The 21,582-nt window shown below is 41.0% G+C and overlaps 1 protein-coding gene across 1 annotated transcript; it reads left to right on the top strand.

Moving 5' to 3' along the window:
- Positions 1–883: 883 nt before the first annotated feature.
- Positions 884–20,168, top strand: bnc2 (basonuclin zinc finger protein 2; the record flags this gene model as incomplete). The annotated part of the gene is made up of 2 exons (XM_015057976.1): positions 884–3,306; positions 14,538–20,168. Coding segments are annotated over 2 exons (3,216 nt in total), but the record flags the coding sequence as incomplete, so codon positions are not given.
- Between the last annotated feature and the right edge of the window lie 1,414 nt (positions 20,169–21,582).

Genomic DNA, 21,582 nt, shown 5'->3' with positions numbered 1-21,582 from the left:
CAGTAGACATTTTAATATTGAGCATCAGTTAATCAAAACTTTATTTTTACTGTAGTTAAACAAGACATATTGTTATAAAAATGCTCAAATTTCATTTATAATAAAATGTACTTATTGAGTTTCACTAGACATGCACCGATTTATTGGCCAGCGGATTGATTGGCGGTGATTTCCTTAAGATCGGTGATTGGCCGATACTTACATGTGAAGCAGATCTGAAATGTTTGCGGATATATCTACAAAGTGTTATTTTTACCATCAAAACCATTATATTCTCAAATTATGAAAGCAATTAAATCTGAAGTCATCATGAAGTTAAAACCTTCCCTCAGCAGGTCCTTCCTAACAAACATTTCCTGGTTTATTGGTTTATGGTAATATTTCTGTTTTTGTTGTCTGGATTCAGGTGTTTCTCAGATAAACGACACGTTGAGCTGCATTTACCATTAAATACATCCTGTATTAACATGTACTGCGTTTTTTCTTCATGTGTTGTTCCTTGGTTTCAGACTTCTAGGCTGTTCTGTTGTACTCCCTCCTTTCTTCTTTCTCTCTTTTTTCTACCTTCCTCCCTTTTTTCCCATCTCGTAGTCCATTATATTTGGAAAAAAAAGTCCTGTTGCAACTCAGTTCTGTCCTCTTTGTGCAGTTTCTCCTGAATTCCTGATATTTTTAAAATCAGATTAAAAATGGTGGACCTTTGGATTCACTTTGCCAATCTGCAGGACTGATCAGCACAAGAATAAGAGAGATTGTTGAGGGGTAGACCTTTGATGAGGCGTATCAGGTGTCGCTCCAGGGGACCTCTGGGTATCATGAATGGAAAAACCCACGTTACCCCTTGCTCTGTATCTTTCTTTGACCAGACTAATTATTCGCAATCAATAACAGTCTGTATCTTCTCTCTTGTCTCTCTCGTCTCTTCTGGGACATTCAGGATGCTGCAGGCAAGGTTTTGGACCGCTGGACCATCATGTCCCGTGAAGAAGAGATCATCACCCTGCAGCAGTTTCTGCGCTTTGGTGAAACCAAGTCCATCGTGGAGCTGATGGCTATTCAGGAGAAAGAAGGTCAGGCGGTCACAGTTCCCTCGTCAAAGACAGACTCTGGGATTAGGACGTTCATCGAAAGTAATAACAGAACCCGCAGCCCGGGGCTCTTGACACATCTGGAGAACAGTAGCCCCTCCAGCATTCATCACTTTGAGAATATCCCCAACAGCTTAGCCTTCCTCTTACCGTTCCAGTATATCAACCCGGTCTCTGCCCCCATGCTCGGCTTGCCCCCTAATGGCCTCCCAATGGAGCAGTCTGCCCTTCGGCTTCGGGAGCCCAGCCTCCCAAACCAAGGAGAGCAGGTGGAGACCAGCGAGTCAGAGGTGTCCCTATCGCCCTTCCGCACAGGTCAGAGCCCAAGTCGCGGAGTACTGGGACCCATCAACAGCACTGAACCCAAGACAGAACCCAACAACTGTGCATCGCCCATCTCCCCGACCCCGTCCACCCAGCAAGCTCAGCAGCAGTCGTCCCTTCAGCAGCAGCAGCAGCAACCGCAGCAGGGCCAACAGCAGACCCAAAGCCAGTCTCAGCAACACAACAGTCTGGGCGACCATCAGGTGCATCACCACTTCATCAAGGATGAGCCTTCGAAGTCCATCAGCCATCCTTCGTTCTCCTCCAAGATGCATCGCATACGCCGCATGGGAGCCACCTCACGCAAGGGCCGTGTGTGCTGCAATGCATGTGGAAAGACCTTTTATGACAAAGGCACACTTAAGATACACTATAATGCCGTACACTTGAAGATTAAACACCGTTGCACCATCGAGGGATGCAACATGGTCTTCAGCTCCCTGCGCAGCCGCAACCGCCACAGTGCCAATCCCAACCCACGGTTGCACATGCCCATGCTGCGCAACAACCGCGACAAGGACCTTATCCGTGCCAATTCCACCACAGGTACACCTGTCATCTCGAGCAGCAAGAACGGCGGCTTCACGCTCACCAGCCCTGGAAGGCCACCACTGGGTTTTACGACTCCCCCAGTAGACCCGATGCTTCAGTCCCCGCTGCAGAGTCCCCTGGTGTTCCCTTCACTGAAATCAGTGCAGCCAGTCCAACCAGTGCCCCCATTCTACCGAACACTCGTGTCTCCAGCAGACCTCGTCAGCCCTCCAGTGTCACTGCCAACCAGCCCCATTATCCCGACCACTACCAACAGCACCACCCTGATGGACCAGCAGCAGCAGATCCTGGCTGCTGTTGTCTCGCACAACAATGTTCACGTGTCAGAGGCAAGTCCAATGTCCCACCGGCTGTCCACTGGTGGCAGTCAGGACCTCACCACAAGCAGTGACCCCACACCCAAAAAGAAACCTCGTAAATCGAGCATGCCAGTTAAGATTGAGAAGGAAGTGATTGATGTGGCAGACGACTTTGAGGACAAAGATGAGGACGACGACGACACAATCCAACATAATCACCAGGCAAGTCTTCTTCACAACAATATTAAAATCAACGGCAACTGCAACAACAATGGTGCAAGTGGCACTGGCCACCACAGCGGCGGCAGTGGCCAGCAGTCGCCCTCCCAGGACGAGATGAGTCCTGGCCTGGCCCTGAGGGGGATGATGAGGCAAAGTGAGGACGAATGTAGGGAAGGGACTGGCAGCGACAGCAGAGGCGGCGCTTCAGAGCTGCGCTGTATGGACAGCTTTACCTCAGAAGATCAGGACCACGAGAGAGACTTTGAAAACGAGTCTGAAACCTCAGACTCCAAGATGTTCTACCGCGATGACCTGATGGACGGAGAGGAACATCAAAAGCACGGCAGGGGAGGAAGAGGGCTGGACAAGGAGCACGAAAACGAGGCCCACGAGGACGAACACTTGAGAAAAGACATCGAGGGTAACGGTCATTCCTCACCGTCTCCTCATGGGCCTCCGATCAAGATCAAAGAAGAGCTCAACGATCCGACTTATGACATGTTTTGCATGAGTCAGTATGGCCTCTACAACGGGGGAATGGCGGCAGCAGCGGCCGCCGCCGCTAGCATGGCCGCTCTGCACGAGAGCTTCATTTCCTCCATGGGGTACGGCGCGAGTCCACCCAAATTCCCCACATCTCAGTCCCCCGAAGGAGACCCATGCTCCAGCCCTGACCCCAAGATCTGCTACGTCTGTAAGAAGAGCTTCAAGAGCTCCTATAGCATGAAACTGCACTACAAGAATGTGCACCTGAAAGAGATGCATGTGTGCACAGTGGCTGGCTGCAACGCTGCTTTCCCCTCCCGACGGAGCAGAGACAGGTGAGTGCAGCAGGACTCCAAATGACACCTAACTTTACTCTAATGTATTTGATTTAGGCTCGATTCAGAATGTGTTTTAGGTTTTCAGGTTCTACATTTTTCATCATGCTCCCTAATATTTTGCTTCCAAGCAGTCCAACTTTTCTTTTTGTGTCTTTTAAAGTTGTCTAGACCAACAGTTCTTCAGGCTTTCTAGAGGCATTTCAAGGTGTTTTACTTGCACACTGAATTTCCCCTTATTTTCACTAAAGTCTTTGTATTGTAATGCATTAAGGACTGGATTTGCTGTTTGTTAAGCCTCAACTCTGACCAATGAATCATTCAACTTAAAAAAAATAAAATCTCCCAAACCTCAGGGATAGACAGCCAGGTGTTGTGTCTACACTTAACCTGAAACTTACAGACGCAAAGAAGCATGTTTTAAATTTCGTCTCAGGGCAGGCTGTTGCAAAGACACATTTTGTTTTTTACGTGTTCAGCTCTGAAACGTGCCAAAGGTAACAAGTTTGAGGCATGAAATAATATTTTTGCATCAACAAGATGATTTCCAGTTAGCCATATGCCAAATGTTTTGGCATAACTGGGCTGCACGCGTACGCCGTGTCCTCATTAAATCGAGAAAATCCGAACAAGCAGGGAGGAAAAAGCCATGCAGACACAAAACTTGTTTTTTTTTTTCTCTTTATATTTGAACTTTTATGATTTACACAGTGCTGTCTGCACTTATTGGCGCCCGTTGTTGCCACTCTGGGGAGATTCATATCTCCCTAAATCTTCCTCACTGAGCACAGCGGCAAAATGAACTTCTCTCCTTTGTCCGAGTTAGTTGAACTCATCTGACTGGAGATGTGAGTAAGTTTAGATAAGTAGACATTTTATTGCACTGCTGCTAAATCCTCAGCAAGAAAAGTAGCTACTGGCTCCCCTAAAAGATGCAAGATGATGTCATCGCCTAATTTGCATATTTGCTAATGTGCGATCCAGACAGTAGATGAAAAGAATATCTACACTGGCAAGAGAAAAGGTGATTAAAACTATTAAAATGTGCTTAAATGGTCTTTATGAAATCATTTATAAATATTAATAGTTTGCTTTAAACAAAGGACACATTTGACAGTTTCTTCTCAGAATTGGTGTTAAATGAACTCTTTCAGATTTACTTAAGTGATGGAGTAATTTTAACAGTTGAAATAGTTAAACTGCTCGACATCTTGTTGAAGTAACTGAAAGAGTTAAATTAATCACCAAATCAGAAAAACAAAATAAAAAGATAAAAAAGATTTGTTGCCTTTTTATTGTCAACTGTATTTTCACACAATTAGTTCCTGATTTATACAGATCAACAAACTGCAATACATGGAATGGATGTTTTCTTGTCTTTCTCATCTTCAGGAGACCCCAGGATATTTTATAAATAAATAAACGTTCCCTTTTCAGTCTTTCTGGGAAATTGATAATAGTTGCACCACCGATTTTCTTATATTATATTTTTATGTTTTTACCTTCTGGATAAAAGTTTTTCAGAAGGCAATATACAAAAATCTCCTGATCTTTACCAGGAATGAAAAGCATTGTGTGTTTTTGTTAAATGACTTAAACAAAAAATGTCAAGAATAACAGAAATCTATAATCTCAGAGTCAAATTAAAACTTTGAAAACCTTCCAAAACCCTGGAGAACTATTGATTAGGATTACTTTAAAATATTATTGATTAGGATTACTTTAAAATATTATTGATTAGGATTACTTTAAAATATTATTGATTAGGATTACTTTAAAATATTATTTACTTTAAAATATTACACAGCAGAAGCAACAAAGTGGCAGTAAGTCAGTTTAACTCTCAGCTGCTTTCAAACTTTTTCTAACACTTAACATCTGTTAGTTAATAAGAAATTAAAAAGGTACTTGGGGACATCTGGCTGGTGTCAAGTTAAAGTTTAGAGACCAGAGAAACACACACACACACACACACATAAAAACACACCCCAGGCTTCCAGCTGCAGCGTGTTGTTTACCTGCCCTCGCCGCCTCACCTTTGCGCGGTGAAATCAGGCCGCATACATTAACGATGACGGCGGTTTGTCGAGCCGCTGCATTCATTAGCGCGTCAGGCGGTGAAGCGCCGCGCTCACCTGGGCTTGTTAGCACGTATCCATCCCGCCGCCCTGATCCGCCGCCCCCCGGCTGATGGCAGCTGCATGTCACAACACGCGCTGCTCAGGATGTCCAAAGGGTGGCGCCGGCGGCCGCTTGGGCGCTCTGGATCATTTTGTTCGGCCTCACAAACACAGGGAAGGATTTCTACAACTAAAATCTAATTAAACCGTTTTTGTTTTCAGATACGAGACTAAAGTATTTTCCTTCATCAACAACGTTTCTGCCCAACGTGAAAGAGAACAATGAACCCAAAACATGTTGGAGAATATTTAGCTGGCGTTTTAAACTGACCCTGCTTACATTTCTGTCAGCAATAATTCACAGATTAAAATATTGTCTATTTAGGAAATTATTCAAGAGATAAAAACAAACAAATGTCCTAAGAAATACATTTTACACAATATTGTGGCAATTGAGTTTTCTCAGCTCGACTGTTTCGACCCTTCACTGCAAAAACACAAAATCTTAACAAGTATTTTTGGTGCAAATTCTCAGTTCACTTGAAAAAAGATAAAACTAACTCACAAGTAACTTGATCAGCAACACATCGGAGCTTATTTTAAGTCAATAATTTCTTCATATTGATGAAAACACACTAGTTCCACTGGCAGATTATTTTACTTCTAACAAGGGAAATATGTCCTGCTTTAAGTGAAATAATCTGGAACTTTTTATCACTATTAATGAACTATTGACTTGAAACAAGCTCTTATTTCTTGCTGACAAACTACTTGTAAGTTAGTTTTGTCTTATTTCAAGTGAACTAAGATATTTCCACCAAAAACACTGTTTTTGTGTTTTTGGAGTGTAATGGCAGAACGTTTGGACACCCCGGCACTTTTCTCCTCTGCAAGAAAATCTGAAAACATGAAAAGTTTCCTGTCATTTTCTCCTTCGTCCATCTTTTTCCAGCTGAACTTCTTTGTTGTTTCTGAACGCGGCTGCTAACCGTGGCACGCACCGCCCCTCTGTGGCGCGTCGCGAATGCCTCGGGTACGACCAGCCTGCACAAACACGTCCACCACTTTCAAGTTAAAACACTTGTTTTTTTTGTTTCTTTTAATTCTTGAATTGTGAAATACTTTGCCTGCAACATCGCCATTAAAAGACTGGATGAAATCTATCATGAAAAGCTGCATTTTTCAGCTGAAAAATGACAAAATGCTGATGTCTTGTCAGTGCGACTGCACAGATCTCAATTTATTTATTAAAAACACATTTGTTAGAGCAACAGGACAGGAGTTTGAGCTTCAAACAGGAACCAAAACAAGGAAAATCAGAGCAAACAGCCAGGCGAGTCGATACTCCTCAGATCTGTCCCCAGATAATCCTTTAATGACATAATGTGTATCTGAGAGCAGTGGAAGCAATAAAACGGGAATATCATTTAGCTGTTTTCATCAGCGCATCGTCTCTGATAAGATTAAGAAACTGCGGATTTATTCAGCACAAACTGCTGCTTGAACGTTGATTGCTTGGAAATTTAATAAGTTCTACTAATTCCTTTTTCTTCTAATCAGATGTTTGTGTAGCAGGGGCAATTAATAAGCTGGATAAAACACTTCATTTCACTTTAATAGTATTTGAGAAAGAGATAAAATCCATTTTTTTGGATAATTTGATGTTTGCGTTTAGGTGTTTCATTAAATCAATTAAATATTGTCTCAATTTCCATTTGCATGATTTTTATCTTTCCTCTACAAAAAAACTAACAAAAGTCTTCAGTCTGGTGCTTTGTTTGCAGAGACTTCATTAATTTTAGTTTTGTGTTTTATTTTTGATATTTAAAGTCCAGCTGCAGTGTTAAATGTTCGTCAGAATTTAAAGTTTGAATGTTTTTTTGCATTATTACTTGAAAATATCCTCAAAACAGCAACATTATTGCTTATCGCGACAAAGTCTGGGGCAATTTGTCATCCAACAAAATTAGTTTTCCTGACAGGACTAATGATTACAGTTAAAACATAAAAATAAAATCATGACAGTTACACATAAAACCCCATGTATAATTAAAGCTGTCTAAAATATAATACTTGTAAAGAAAACTCAGATCCCACAGAAAAAGGGGGAGGAGCTTCTGCAACTTTCAGTTACTGGTTGCTATGGTAACCGCCAACTGCCAGGGCCGAGTCACACACCGTGAAAACGGTGTCACAACAACAGTATTATCGTTGAATTTGTCTTCGTGACAGGTCAACTCCTACGTTTGATCCACAATATTAACACAAAAAGCAACGAAACGGTAGATGACGCCATCTTTGGACCCGCTTTCCGCTCAGTCTGCACTGTTGATAAATAAACAGCAGATTTCACACTGTAAAACATCTGTGCTCGCTGTAATACACTCATTTAACGCGCCCTTGAGCAAGCCAGCTCTGGACGCGAGGGTTTTAAACGTGAGGCAGAACGAATGAAGGTTTTTTTAGGGGGCTTGGAGAACCCAGATCCGTTTTTACCCTTCCTTCACCTCCAAAGGCTGGACATGTTTCCGTGTCGCCGCGGTGAGCAGGTGTCCTCCGTCTTCCACGCTCCCGCGACGCAGCCGAGCGCAGCCCGCCGTCCCTGCATGCGCCGCTGCAAATGGAGAGAGTGAAGGTTAATTATGTTGGAAAAGTCTCTCCTTCCCGTCTTTTCCCCTCGGTCCCCTCACGGCATGTGGGCTCCGAGTTCGGGTCTTCCAAACAAAAAGGCAGAGAAAGAATACGTTAGCAAAAGCCACTCCAAATATCTGGTGAGTAAAAAGACATCACTGCTGATTAATTTTAAAGAGAATGCAGAATAAAATCCTCATTCTTAGATGAAAAACGTATAGAAAACCCACAACTTGTTTCATGCATTTTTAATGGACGATTTAATTTGAAGTCTATGCTGTTTGGAAAGTCTGAACTTTGCAATCAGTAGATGTAACAGCAGCAAAGGTTATTATGGCTAAATAAACCAAAGGTTAAAGTTTATTTCAGAACAAAACAATCAGCAGGAGAGACAACAAAGAAAATAAATTATTTAATATTCAAGACATCTCTGCCCTTTATTCATCAGCTTCATGCATGGATGTGAACATTTACTAAAACTAAACATATTATTTATAACTAGCACAAACACTGTAAAAACTAATTTAAACTAACTCATTTAATAACAAAATTAAACTAATGAAAAAAACAAAACTATTCTAACCCTGCAGAGCAACATTATTACAATTAACCAAAGCAAATAAAAACAGTAATTAATTGAGAAAAACTGGAACTAACTGGAACTATACTGTGCATTTATAAAGCTAACCAAAACATACTGAAATTATAGATATAATATCCTTTGTTTCCGTGTTTGAATCTATTTTTTAGTTTTTTGAGCTGATGAGAAATTTATATTTTCTTTTTCTTCCCCACATAAGCAGATTACTGTCAGCAAAGTACGTTGCTCCGTACTGCCCCTGGTGGCAAAATGGCGGCAGCACCAGCGTCAGCTGGTCGTATCTTCTGCTAAAGGTTCCTGTCAAACGATATCTCGACAAATGATGATATTGTTGTTTTGGGACCATTTCAAGTAATATAAGGAGGAACTAGAACATATTGTCAAAGATCATTAAACTTTAAATTCTAATAAACATTTAAAACTGGAACTGGATTTTAAATATCCAAAATAAACAAACAAAACCAATAAAATGAATTATGATGTCTCTTTGAGACCAAAGAACCAGACTGAAGACTTTAGTTTTCTCATTTTTGGTCAAAAGAGAGAAAATAGAGAAACGGTACATCATGGAAATTATTATTTAAATTTATGATACGATTAATTGACCTTTTAGAAGAAGTCTGAAAAAACTGAAACTACTACCATAAAAACTAGCAAAAACACTGTAAAAATAATTAAAACCAACAAAATAGAGGTAAAGTCTGCTGAGAAACCCGGAGCTATTATGGCGGTGCGGCAGAGTGATGAATGTGGGTAAAATCCACGTCCTCCCACTCACCTAAGAGCTCATAACGAACGACAGCGAAGACAAAGGACCGGCAGCGTCAGTTCGACACCTCGCCGCTCTCCATCTCATTTACACATTACGAGCCATTTAGACAACATGAGCACATTTAGGAACGAATCCGCGCACGTTCGCTCCGACACGGAGACCAGGGGCAAGGGCCATCAGATGAGCCTAAAGATGATTAACGGTGGCTGGGACAGAAAGGCTGCCTCCTCTGCACGGCTCCCTGCGGAGGCCTCCCCCGTCTGCGGGGCGAAGATGAGACCGCCGAATTGGTTTGCCAGCCGCATTACCGGCCAGCAGGGAGGCGCTGGGGAGGCAGCGGGGGGAGGAAGATGAAGCGTACTGAAGAGGAGTGATGGAGGAACGGAGGGGAGCGGCCGATCTAAATCTGATAAATGAAGAGAAGAGGGCATAATGTGGACGCAGTTCACTTCTCCTGACAACACAAGTTAAATCGAGTTCATTAAAATGACCACAAGCTGCTTTTTTTTTTTTAGTTTTGTAAATAATTACAGCAAAATCTTGTTGAATTTTACTTACAAGTTCTTGTGAAGAAGCAAACTGGTAATTTAATATTTTTATTCCTTTAAATAATGTGATTTTCACCACAGAGTATTAGGGCCAGACTAAGAGGTTTTTGTTTTTTAATTATGAGAATAAAGTCATTAGTAAAGACGCAGTAAAAATTAAAAGAGAAAACCGTTTTAAAGGTCAAAGGTCGATAGACACAATCGGATAACGATTTAATGCTGATGTGTAAAAATATTTATTCACCTGTTAAACTGTTTACACATTCATAACTTCACAGCAAGCAAAATATTAGTTTAGTTGTTTTAGTAATTTACATGTAGGAGTTATAAAATTACTACTTTATCCTCCTGATATTAAGGCTTTATATTAGCAATATTATGGGTTCATTGTCGTAATGTTACAAGAAAAAAACTTTTTTTTTTCCATTTTAATACGATTTCAGTCTAGTGATATTTTGAGTTTATTCTTGTATTATTTTGGATTTATTGTTCCAAGATAACAATAAAGTCGTAATAATACGAGAAAAAAGTCTGACGACTTTATTCTCATAATGTTTCACATCATCATGATTTTATTCTTGTGTTATTTCGGCTTTATTGTTAATCACAATAACGTCACAATAGTACGAGAAATATTTCATACAACTTTATTCTCGTAATACAAGTTTGTTTTCTTTTTATTCTGGTATTTTACATTTCATAATTTCACGTTTATTCTCATAACAGCATGACTTAATTCCTGTAAGACTTTTTCTCACAATATTAGGACTTTATTCTTGTAATATTAGTAATTTATTTTTATAACACTATGACTTTATTCCTGTATTTGTCTTTCTTAGCCTGGCCCTTACGCTCCATCGTAGACACCAGGTTTGCATTTCTATTGTCTGGAAAGGATTTTAAGCTTTACTGCCTGAGCTTTAGCCTGTTAACAGATTAATTTAGAGCTTATTAGCAGTGTGAAGGTGTTTTTATGGAGATGTTGTTGCAAAGGGCCTGCCTACCTGAGCATCATTACCAGCACCCAAACAAAAGCCTGTGGCTCCCTCTCAACACTCACAGCAAACACAGAAAACACTGATGATGATCCGTCGCCACACGGCTCTCCGGCCAACATTACACTCAGAAAGAAAACCACATGAGGGGAAAATATTGTCAGTTTTCCACTGAGACACAGGAAGGTTTGAACATCGTGCAGCGACAGCCACGGCCGATCAATTCGCCACGCTCCCCTCACCCCATTCACAATGCTGACGATGCTCGAGTGGACGGGCTCCTGGTTGCTTGGCTCACAGAAAAGAAAAGGGTCCCTGAAATGAATGTATGTTTACCTCTTGCAGGACAATGTCGGATAGGGAAGTAAATAATTAAAGGAAAGGGACCCTTTTTGACTGCATCAACCCTGCCACTGCTGGTAAGCTCTACAATCCATTGTGACTCCATGTTTTGCCCATCCTGCCCAGGATGATCTTTTATTCTTTTCTTTTGTTTTGTTGTTTTACACACATGTGCCCTCCCTGCATGGAAACCCTTCACATTAAAGGCGCAGAGTGTGTGAGAGGAGCAGGCCTTTTATATACTGACTGCTTAAGTTTCCTTTCTGTGTTTTTATGCCGTTTTTATTGTAACGTGGGCATTTCTCTCCTCTTTTTAAAGTTTTCTTAGCAGCTGTGAAATTGGAGTTAAAAAATAAATTAGGCCTGTTGTCATGATAACAAATTTTTCTGGATGATAAATTGTCCCAGAACTTATTGCGATAAATTACGATATTGTTGTTGTTTTGAGGCTGTTTCCAGGTAATCTAATGGTAATGGCACAATAATGCAAGAACAACTTATCAAAGGTCAATAAACTTTAACTTCTAACGAACATTTATCTCTGGAACATGCTAAATAGATAAAACAACAGCAACAACAAATAAAATGAACTATAAAGTCTTTGTAAATAAAATTATCCTTCAAAGAAATGTTTATTGGAGACAAAATACCAGACTGGAAACTTTTACCATCCAGTTTTTGGTAGAAAACCAGTAAATCATCCGATAGATTTTACTAATTGATTAATTATTGCGACAGGCCTACTCCCTGCACTGTTAGCATGGCTTTGTGTGTTAGCTCCGGTGTTGCTAACTGTGTCCCGGCTTCAGCATGGTTTGTTGCTGCGTTTCTCTGATCAGCTACGTTGTGTTTGAACAGAGGGATTTGAAAAAAACCTCTTAATTAATTCCATCTTAACGCGAAGACGTCTTCATCCAGGTGCTCGATTAAGCCGCCTCTAATGCTCAACCAACGCTGTCAGGGCCTCGTGCTAATATGCTATCCGGTTCCCCTCGATTATCACATTACCTCTGCTCAAATCAATTGATAAACTCCCATTCAATATGGTGGACTATTTAATTGAGTCAGAGTCTAATGGATTTGGGGGCTGAGCGGAGCAGAGATGCTGACAGTGGTAAACAGTAGCAGGACGCTCCGTCTCAACTTTCTGTTTTTATTAATCAAAGCAATAGCTATAATGTGGAATAATGTTCTGATTTGTTAAGTTTATTAATTTTACTTCAAACTTTGTTCAAATGTTCAAACTTTCTTGTAATATGTTTCAGTTTTAAAGTGCTCAGTTGCAACCTTTCTTTGTTTCTAACAAACCCCAGGTCTGTAACCTGCTAAAACGATAGAGCTAACTGTGATTAAATTTAATTTTGTTGATTTCCACAATAAAATCACTCTAAAAGTGCAGCTACTATTTTTCTACATCTATTTTTCTTTTTTAAAATATCCATAAATAACAACCTCCCATTGCCTTTTTGCAAGGCTTTTATGTTTTTTTATTTTTATTTAAAACTCAATAGAAATAGAATGATGGTTCTTTAAAAATCTTAAGACTTTTTCTGTAGATAAATCATAAGATATCTTTTTTCTAAAGGTCGTGTCACATTAGCGGCTCTAAACGGCTTTTCTTTAGCAAAAACTAGAGTAAAAATGGCTCTTGGGATTGTGAACGACCTTTGACCTACATAATTCCAACCTATCATTCATAAAAAAGTTACAACCAGTTTAAAATTGGATCTGCATGTTAGTTGAAATTAGAGATATTTTATCTCTATTTATCAATAAGGACTCCAATTTAAAATTTTACATGTATATTATTTCTACTTATATTTATATGATATTGTCATATGAAAAGGCTACAGGACGTCACATAATGCAGTAAAACATGATCTTACTGATTTAATAGAAAAAAACCAAGAAATAGCTGTGTATACTCACATTATTATTAGCGATTAGCGCTGTTAGCATTGTTTCTGTTCGTTAGCATTCGTTTGTTTCCACCCAGAAGCTAAAGCTGCTTGGGGACCTCGCTAGACGAACTGGACTCCAATCACAAGCATCCAAAGATGATTAATGTGACATAAAATATATTTATAGTAACAAACCTACTAATAAACCAAATATGTAAATGTATTTTGAAAAAATGCCGATGAGTGAACACTTCCTATGGGCTCCAGAGCTTCTTGTTCCTGCAGCAGTAATTACTGAAGAGTGTTGCGGTTAGCGCAACCTTTTGGCACCTAAACTGAAAAACAATAATAGACTTCATGTCAGTGAAAGTGAAAGTTGTGTGAATCCGATGTCTCCGTGCATCTCTAGTGGCTTCTCCACCGCAGACCTTCAGGGTAATACAGGCGGTTCCCGGTGAGCCGACAGCTGGTAGCAAAGGGCAGACGATGAACTGAAGGATGACGCATCGCTCAGGTGTTTCCTGGATGCTAAAAGGAATTACTTGCACATATTGTTCATTTTACAAAGAGCAAACGATTTGAAAGGCCTTTTGAGAATCTCTGATCAAGACAACTTTAAAAGAAAAAAACCCCTGAAAATGTCAAACTTTGCACAGTGCCATATTTTAAGGGACGGTATCATGTAAAATCATTTTTTAGCTTTACATCATGTGTAAAGCCAGCTATGTTTTTGATGTTATTCCCTCATCAAAAACATACCTGTGGTGTCGCTTTGATTATTTTGTACATGTTTGAGAAATTAATCTCCATGGCAACCATTAAGCTGAGCAAAACGCCTGAGTGGACCTAGCCCCGCCTCCAAGACGTAGCTCCACCTCTGAGCTGCAGTTTCCAAGCTAACAAACTTCCCCCATTCAAATTCAATTCAAATTCAAAAATACTTTATTGACCCCAAAGGGAAATTAAATGTTGTTGTAGCTCATATTAATACAAAGTTTCTTCAGTTATTCATCTCCTTCAGACTAGCCAGCAGGAATTAGCAAACAACTGAAACTACACATTTACAGATGTCATACTTCTCAGATAAAAACATTGGTAAAGGGTAGAGGAGCCATGTTGTGATGACTTCCTGTATTCGGAGTTTCAGAAAGAGCAGGAGCTTCTTAAAGAGACAGAGACCCAATTTCCAAGCATCATGTAATGAAGTAAAATTTTATATAATTTTTATAATGACTGGCTGCTGGTTGACTGAATGCCGGCCCTTTAAGACTGACTGTTTTTGTCTGGGTTAGATTTCTAACCGCCTCTCTCTTTGCGCCAGGCACAGCTCGAACATCAACCTGCACCGCAAACTGCTGACCAAAGAGCTGGACGACATTGTCCTCGACCCTCAACTCACGCCACTGCCCAAGGACCTGCGAGCCGAGTTTCTGGCCAAGCTCTACGCCGGGCACCACATGGGTTTGGACCCGATGGCCAGGATGGGCTTCCGGGGCGCCGCCCTCGGCCTCCCTGGCCTGACCCATAACCCCCTCTCCCACATGAGCAACGAATACCCCCGTCATCCCTTCAACCACGACCTTAGAAACCACCACACCAACGGCCTGTTCCGGGGCCAGCCGGACGACTACATGGTGCTGGACCTGAGCACCACCTCCAGTGTTCAGTCCAGCAGCAGCATCCACTCCTCACACGAGTCCGAAGACGGCAGCGACGAAGGCATCCTCCTGGATGACCTGGAAGAGGATGAGGAGGAGGGCAACAGCGAGGGAGAGGACCTCTCCCGGCGGGCGGAAGGCGGACATCAGGATGAGACCGGAGAACTCAAAGGAGGACAAGATGAGGTGCTGGACTCTTCCTCGTCGCCATTCCTTCTTTCGTCCACAGGGGGCAGTAATGGCAGCAGCGGTGGGATCCTCTGTAACATCTGCCACAAGGTATACAGCAACAAAGGGACCCTGCGCGTGCACTACAAGACTGTGCACCTGCGCGAGATGCACAAGTGCAAAATCCCCGGCTGCAACATGGTGTTCAGCTCCGTACGCAGCCGCAACCGACACTCTCAGAACCCGAACCTCCATAAAAACATGCCCTTCTCTACGATTCTAGACTAAACAACGACTCTGTCTCCTTCATTCCTCCTCCATCAAGTACAAGCTGTAAGCCCCGTCCTTTGTAAGTCACTGCAAGACATTACTCTCTCCATGTATAAAATGATTGACTCTAGATGAAGTTTATCATTGTGTCCTTTGACTTTTCCTTCTTTGGAAGAACAGGATGACGCCAATCGGCACGGAGTTTACTTTATAGCAAAGCTCCAGGTGATTTTACTCGTCAGCCCCTCCATCGTTTTTTGTTTCGATCTTCTACTCTTTGTGTTTACGTCCACGTCCAAAGAATCTGTTCAAACTCTTTATTTGTGACTTTGCCTGCGGAAACAATAGTACTGAGAAAAAAAGAGAAAAACTTCTTGTTGTATTTGTGTATCGATAACTTTTAAATGGACCCCTTACAAAAGCATGACAGCTCCATTTGTAAATAACGTCCCAAGAGGCTTTTTTGGTGTAAGAGTTGTGTTGATGGTTGTTTGCTTCCTTTTCCTCTCTTTTATTGGATTTATGTTACAGTACAGTACGATACTTCCACCTATAGGCAAGAAAGAGGTAGCATCCTTAAAGTTCGACTCATTTACGTTGGTTTGAATCTGATTCATGGGGGAAAAAGCCAAAATCATGTGAATTGTTTTAACTGCTTGTTAGATATTCAGAGGTTGCGGCATGCTTCTTTTAGGCTCTTACACTGATATCATTCTCTGTATTTTCTGTTTTTTAATTTCTTTTCTGTTTTTGCACTTTGTATCTATAAAGGGGGAATGTGTAATAATTAATGAGGATTTCTGCAATGGTGAATTAAAGTGGGGGTCCACGGTGGCTTTGTTGCTGATCGAAGCAATAGTACCTTCAAACGCTTTCTTTCTGCATGCGCTCAGTTTCAAAGCCTCTGAAAAAAACCTGAAATGTTTCCCAACTCCTTTTTGACCTAGTCGAAGTAAACCCAGATTAAGGCCTAGTCCACACGTACTTCAGGGAAAACAAATTACCTTTCATCCACACAAAAACTCTGTTCTATCATCACTAAAAATTATTTATGTAAACTCCAACCAAACTGGAGCTTTGAGAAAACTCTGTATTTATGTTTGCATGTTTTTGTTTACTGAAGCGAATCACCGAATTCTGCAGCACATCTAACTGTTAAGGTTGTCAAAGTCAAGCTAGCATAGCTGACCTCTCTAACCTTTGCTAACCTGTGAAATGTGATACACCTGGACCTTGTCTAGTTGTCTTAGTGTTGGCAATTAGTAGAAAAAACTGCGTCCCTTTTTCTCTTCTATATCAGTTGTATGTTTAAGGTTTAGCGCGTTGTTTTGACAACTTGACAGCTAAATCCAATGACAGTCATATGGCTGCATGTATCGTCCACCAAACAAACCTCCAGGCGCCATGTTTGACTCCTAACAGGAAGTCATAGTTGTTTTGCAGCGATCTGAATGGCTGATGTAGTTTGAGCTTGGTGCTGCACTGCCCCCTATGGGCCTGGCGTGTTTAAATCAACAACCAGGGACGGATTTGTTTGGGTTCATGTGGATGAAAACTTTTCTGAAAACGATCCCATGTGTACAATATTTGTTTTTATATATACCCAGCTACGTGTATACAAGGCCTAAATCTATATTATAAACAAAAAAAGGTTAATAGGATAAGTTTGTATTTTAAGAAATAATTGGTGTTTTTACAAACATCCGCAGATTTGAATGAAAGAGAAATCTTCCAATGTGACCAAAATGCATGAGTTTGCTTAAGAAAAAGCTCTTTCAGCAAGACATTGTCTTTAAAATCACGCAGCATTTAACCAATATGATGCACTTGAGTCTTAAAACGTTAACTGTGATTTTCTTTGTTTTGTTTGTTCCACCGCTGAGCCCCACCTTCACATATATTCTGCAAATGTTGTTTTCCTTCCTTTGGTTGCAAAGAGTCCCTCACGGTACACACATTTTAATTAATTGGAAAAAGCAGCCAAAGGAAAGGTGTTTATTGGTGGGTGATGTATGTTGTCCAGTGAAAGGTTTCGGGTTTTTTTGTAAAAAAATCACATCTGTTACTCTGTAAGGAGATCTTCTCTTACTCGACTGGTGCTAACACAGCGGTGGGAAACGAGCGTTGTGCTGTACAGTTTTAACACCGCCTTACATCCACGGCAGTGTTGACTTCCACTTCTTTCAGTCATCCTGCTGCGGACGTCGTGACCCGCTCGGCTGAAACCTCTCATGCGTTTTTTAAGACTCCACCTACTGGAGGCACCCGGTCCTCCTGCGCCTCCTGTCTCCGAGATAAAGAGGAGCTGAGGTTGATGGAAAGGTTGCGGAGGTGGAAGGCTGACTAGGGAGGAAAGGATGACAGCAGCGATCATTAAAAATGTGCTGCTTCCCTGTTACCTGGAGGCATCCCGCCATTCCAGCTTCTTCTGTCTAATAACTCACTTGTCACTTTGTTACACTGCCAGACGTCAAGGTTGCTGACAAGACTGTGACACTGACAGAGGGAGAAAAGCCAGGGATGAGAGTGCGCTCCAAACAATTTAATTTGACTCACTCAATTAAGCTGAATTCACTTCATCTCTTCATTTTCTGTGCTTATTCTCCTTCAGGGTTGGTAGTAATTTATTTCAGTACTTTTTCTCTTTTTTCATCCTTCCTCTTTGTCTGTCAGAGCAGTCATTTACCCATTCCTTCATCCTGCTGCTCACTTACCACCTCCACACGCCGCAACGTAGATCCTACAGGGACATGCGCTAATAGTGTATGCTTAAGTTCACCGGACGGCCATGGCATAGCAAAAAGGGATGGGTAATTGCCTGTTTATCCCAAGTGAAGGGAAAATTGAGTACAGGAACCCCTGCCTTCTCCCTGGAGTGAGCTTCAGCGAGGCGCTCGCTGCCTCTTCGCTCATCGAATCGCTCCAGCAGAAATAAAAAAAGTGCTTCAGCAGGAACCCCGCTGAAGGCTGTCTCTCCAGCACAGAAACATCCAAAGTGGCACAGATGCTGGAGAGCGGCCGTCCCAAGATGATACGCTAACCTGTAGTTAGAGGAAAGACAAATGTTCTGTTCGTTTCTTTTAGTAGCAACGTCAGAAACCAGAAAGGAATCATACATCTTACTTTAATACTAGATACTTGTAATAAATTGTAACATCTGAATGCATTTTTCCTAAGGAGAAGAATCCATTTTGAAAAGCAAAATAACTTTAAAAGTCAGGTTGTATTTCAAAGAAAAAGAGTAAAAATATGTCTTGAAGAAGATAATATCTGTGTAGAGTTTTCCACTTCAGGTCTAACTAATTATTTTACATTTTCATCTAGCGAGGATCAAATGTGTACTCCTAGCTTCTTTGGAAATCCCCTCTGGCTAATTGTTAGCAGCTAACCGTTAGCCACCGTTAGCAGCTGGCAGTGGCTAACGGTTAGCTGCTAACACCTGCTAACATTTACCTTGACTCAGTATTCTGATAGTGCTTCCAAATCGTTCCAACTCCTGTCCCTCATATCTTCTTCTGTTTCCTAAAACTCAAAATCCCGCCTCACAAACTGTTTAAAAGTAATAATTTACAGATTTATAAGACAACATTTTGTCAGATGAAAAAGAGTTGAGTTAAGGTTTAAGGTGCTTTAACCTTTTGGTAGAACCATGACTAAACAAATCCTCAACATTCAGCTGATTTAATAGTTTCCTTTTGTCACTATGATTTTCTGTTAGAATGACACTTATGAGTCTAAAGCAGAAAACAAGACGTCACAGGGATGAGATGGTGCAGCTTAAAGCTACAAGCAGCCAGAAACATCTGGGAAAACGTGACTGGAGACATTTTGAGAGAAAACAGTATAGATGGTGTTTTAGAGATGTCATCGGCCACAGGAGACGGAGCGCTACCAGGTGGAGGTAGGAGCACCTCCACCTGTTTCTTCTTCATGCTGCCAGATTCCCTTTCCTTTGAGGTTTTTGTTTGCTAACTTGACACGTTCTGCTAGCCGGTGACCGTCCGTTTCACTGAGCGCGCTTTGTCGGCCCAAACCGCCGGAGAGAACCTTAAATATGTGATCAGCCATTATGCCACAGTTCCTCACGGCACACGCAGAGAGCTGGGGACAAAATGGCCGACCTGTCCATTTTCTTCATGTCGCGGATTGAGTGAGAACAATAACAGAGGAGAGGATGATGGGTGCAGCCAATGTAGCTCAAGGTGAAATGTTTGGGACGTCATTATGCAGATAAAAGAAGAAACACATGTTGGTTTGTACAGATCAGAATCCCCTCATCAACTCCAACTGGAACCTGTGAGAATAAAATACTGTAAATTAATAAAATGTTTTGCATTCGATTTTCACTTTTTTTTTGCAGTCTTAAAGTAGAAATAGTTCAAAGAGCTGGTGAAATTAGATTTTTTTATGTTCGTTCACTCGTGTTTCTGAGTATCCGATGCATTAGTGTCTGTGTTTAAAAAAAGGCCTGTGTTACAGCACTCGACAGCGTTGCATGGCTTCATAGTCGCACTGCAAAAAACTAACAGAAAAAGAAAAAAAAGAGAGCAAAGGATCTCGCATCACTTTGCTGTTAAAAAGGTGACTTTGGAAGCTTCATTGATACTGTATGTTACCTGCAGAGGTGTTCCCATGTGCAGACAGAAGGACAAAAATGATCCTTTTTAAGAGACTTTTTCTTTCTTTATTTTTAGCCTTTCTTGTATTTGTTTCTGTATCATAACTGTCTGTTTTTTGCATAAAATGCATAAGGGTTTTGGGATGTAAATGGAATTTTATTCATATTTTGTCCAAATACCTCTTGTAATTTGTATCAGAATTCTTGTACAATTTTTATATTAAAGATTTATCAGTCACTGGCATTTTGTCATGTTTGTGTGTGAAATCCAGCTACGTTTAATCAGACACTGTGATTTCAGGGCTCTCAATAATCCACAGGGAAAAGGCTATCTTGACCAATTAGTGGATGATTAGATTAATGGAGTTATTAAAAGATGTTGGGGCATGAGACGCCGGTGCTGCGGTTAGTGAATTCGTACCTGACGGAGGTAAAATCCCTTTGTCTGATTATGGGCTGAAAGCAAATTAAAAAGGAACTGAAGTCAGGATACAGCAGCGATAAAAAGAAATGTGCATTAATAGTAACAGCAAATATTTATCGTCATTTCTTTGGACCAACACGGATAAAATCTTTTAAATTCAAATTCCATTAACAGAAATCTATAATCTTAATTAAAATGCTGCAATTTACAAACTAAAAGTAGTTCCAACATAAGCGCCCCGTTCACGCAGGTATCCAGAAATCAGGTCTGTTTCACCCAATCTGAGGAAGTGGGTCGAAGTTTATTGGTCTTAAGTTAGACACAGATTACAATCCAATCCTCTCAGCTAGAAACAAAAATCTGTCATTTCTAACTGGTTTTTGTCAGTTAACCTGTTGGTCTCAGGTTGTCATTCACAATGACAGGGGTGTCAAACTCCAGTCCTCAAGGGCCGCTGTCCTGCAGTGTTTAGATGTGCCACAGGTAAAAAACAGTGGAATGAAATGGCTTAATTACCTCCTCCCTGTGTAGATCGGTTCTCCTTAGCCTTGCTAATGACCTAATTATTCTTTTCAGGTGTGGTGCAGCAGAGGCACATCTAAAAGTTGCAGGACAGCGGCCCTTGAGGACTGAAGTTTGACACCCCTGTCACGAGAGGACCCAAATTTGGGTCCTCTCGTGACAGACAGGTTAACAAAAATCTGTGAATTAAAGTAATAAGTCCATTTTAATTATTGCTTTAATTTCTATGTATTTTCTTGATTCTCTGTTTAGATTTCTGGCAACACCAGAGGGGCGATTTGAGGTGTAATGGCACCAATGTGGCCTTGAAGCTTTGCAACTTTTATTTAAATATGCTGGTTTCATCAGCTGTTAAAGTCGAAAAGGCACAATTATATAATTCTGGTTTTCTATTAGATAAGAAATGCAGTTAAAATCACAATGAATAAGCATGTTTAAAACTCATGGGTGTTGGAGCAACAAGCCACTTGAAGAGGCAATGTATGGACCGACGTGTTTTCCTAAACTGGTGTTTTCGTCGAACAAATTTATTAATTCCATGGTAAGTGGAAATGGATCTATTGTCTGTTCTATACGGAGCCAAACCTTTAAAGGTGCATTCACACCAACCATGCTTAAACCTCTTTAATCCAACTTCGTTTCCCTATAAGGTCCAGTGAGCCGTTGGATCAAACAAGCGAACTCTGGTCCTTCTACAAACCTCGGT

The sequence above is a fragment of the Poecilia latipinna genome, unplaced genomic scaffold, assembly GCF_001443285.1.
Source record: "Poecilia latipinna isolate Pla-1442-1.1 unplaced genomic scaffold, P_latipinna-1.0 Scaffold1503, whole genome shotgun sequence".
Taxonomy (NCBI): Eukaryota; Metazoa; Chordata; class Actinopteri; order Cyprinodontiformes; family Poeciliidae; genus Poecilia; species Poecilia latipinna.
The sequence above is the reverse complement of the archived record's forward strand: the minus strand, read 5'-3'. Positions and strand labels throughout refer to the sequence as shown.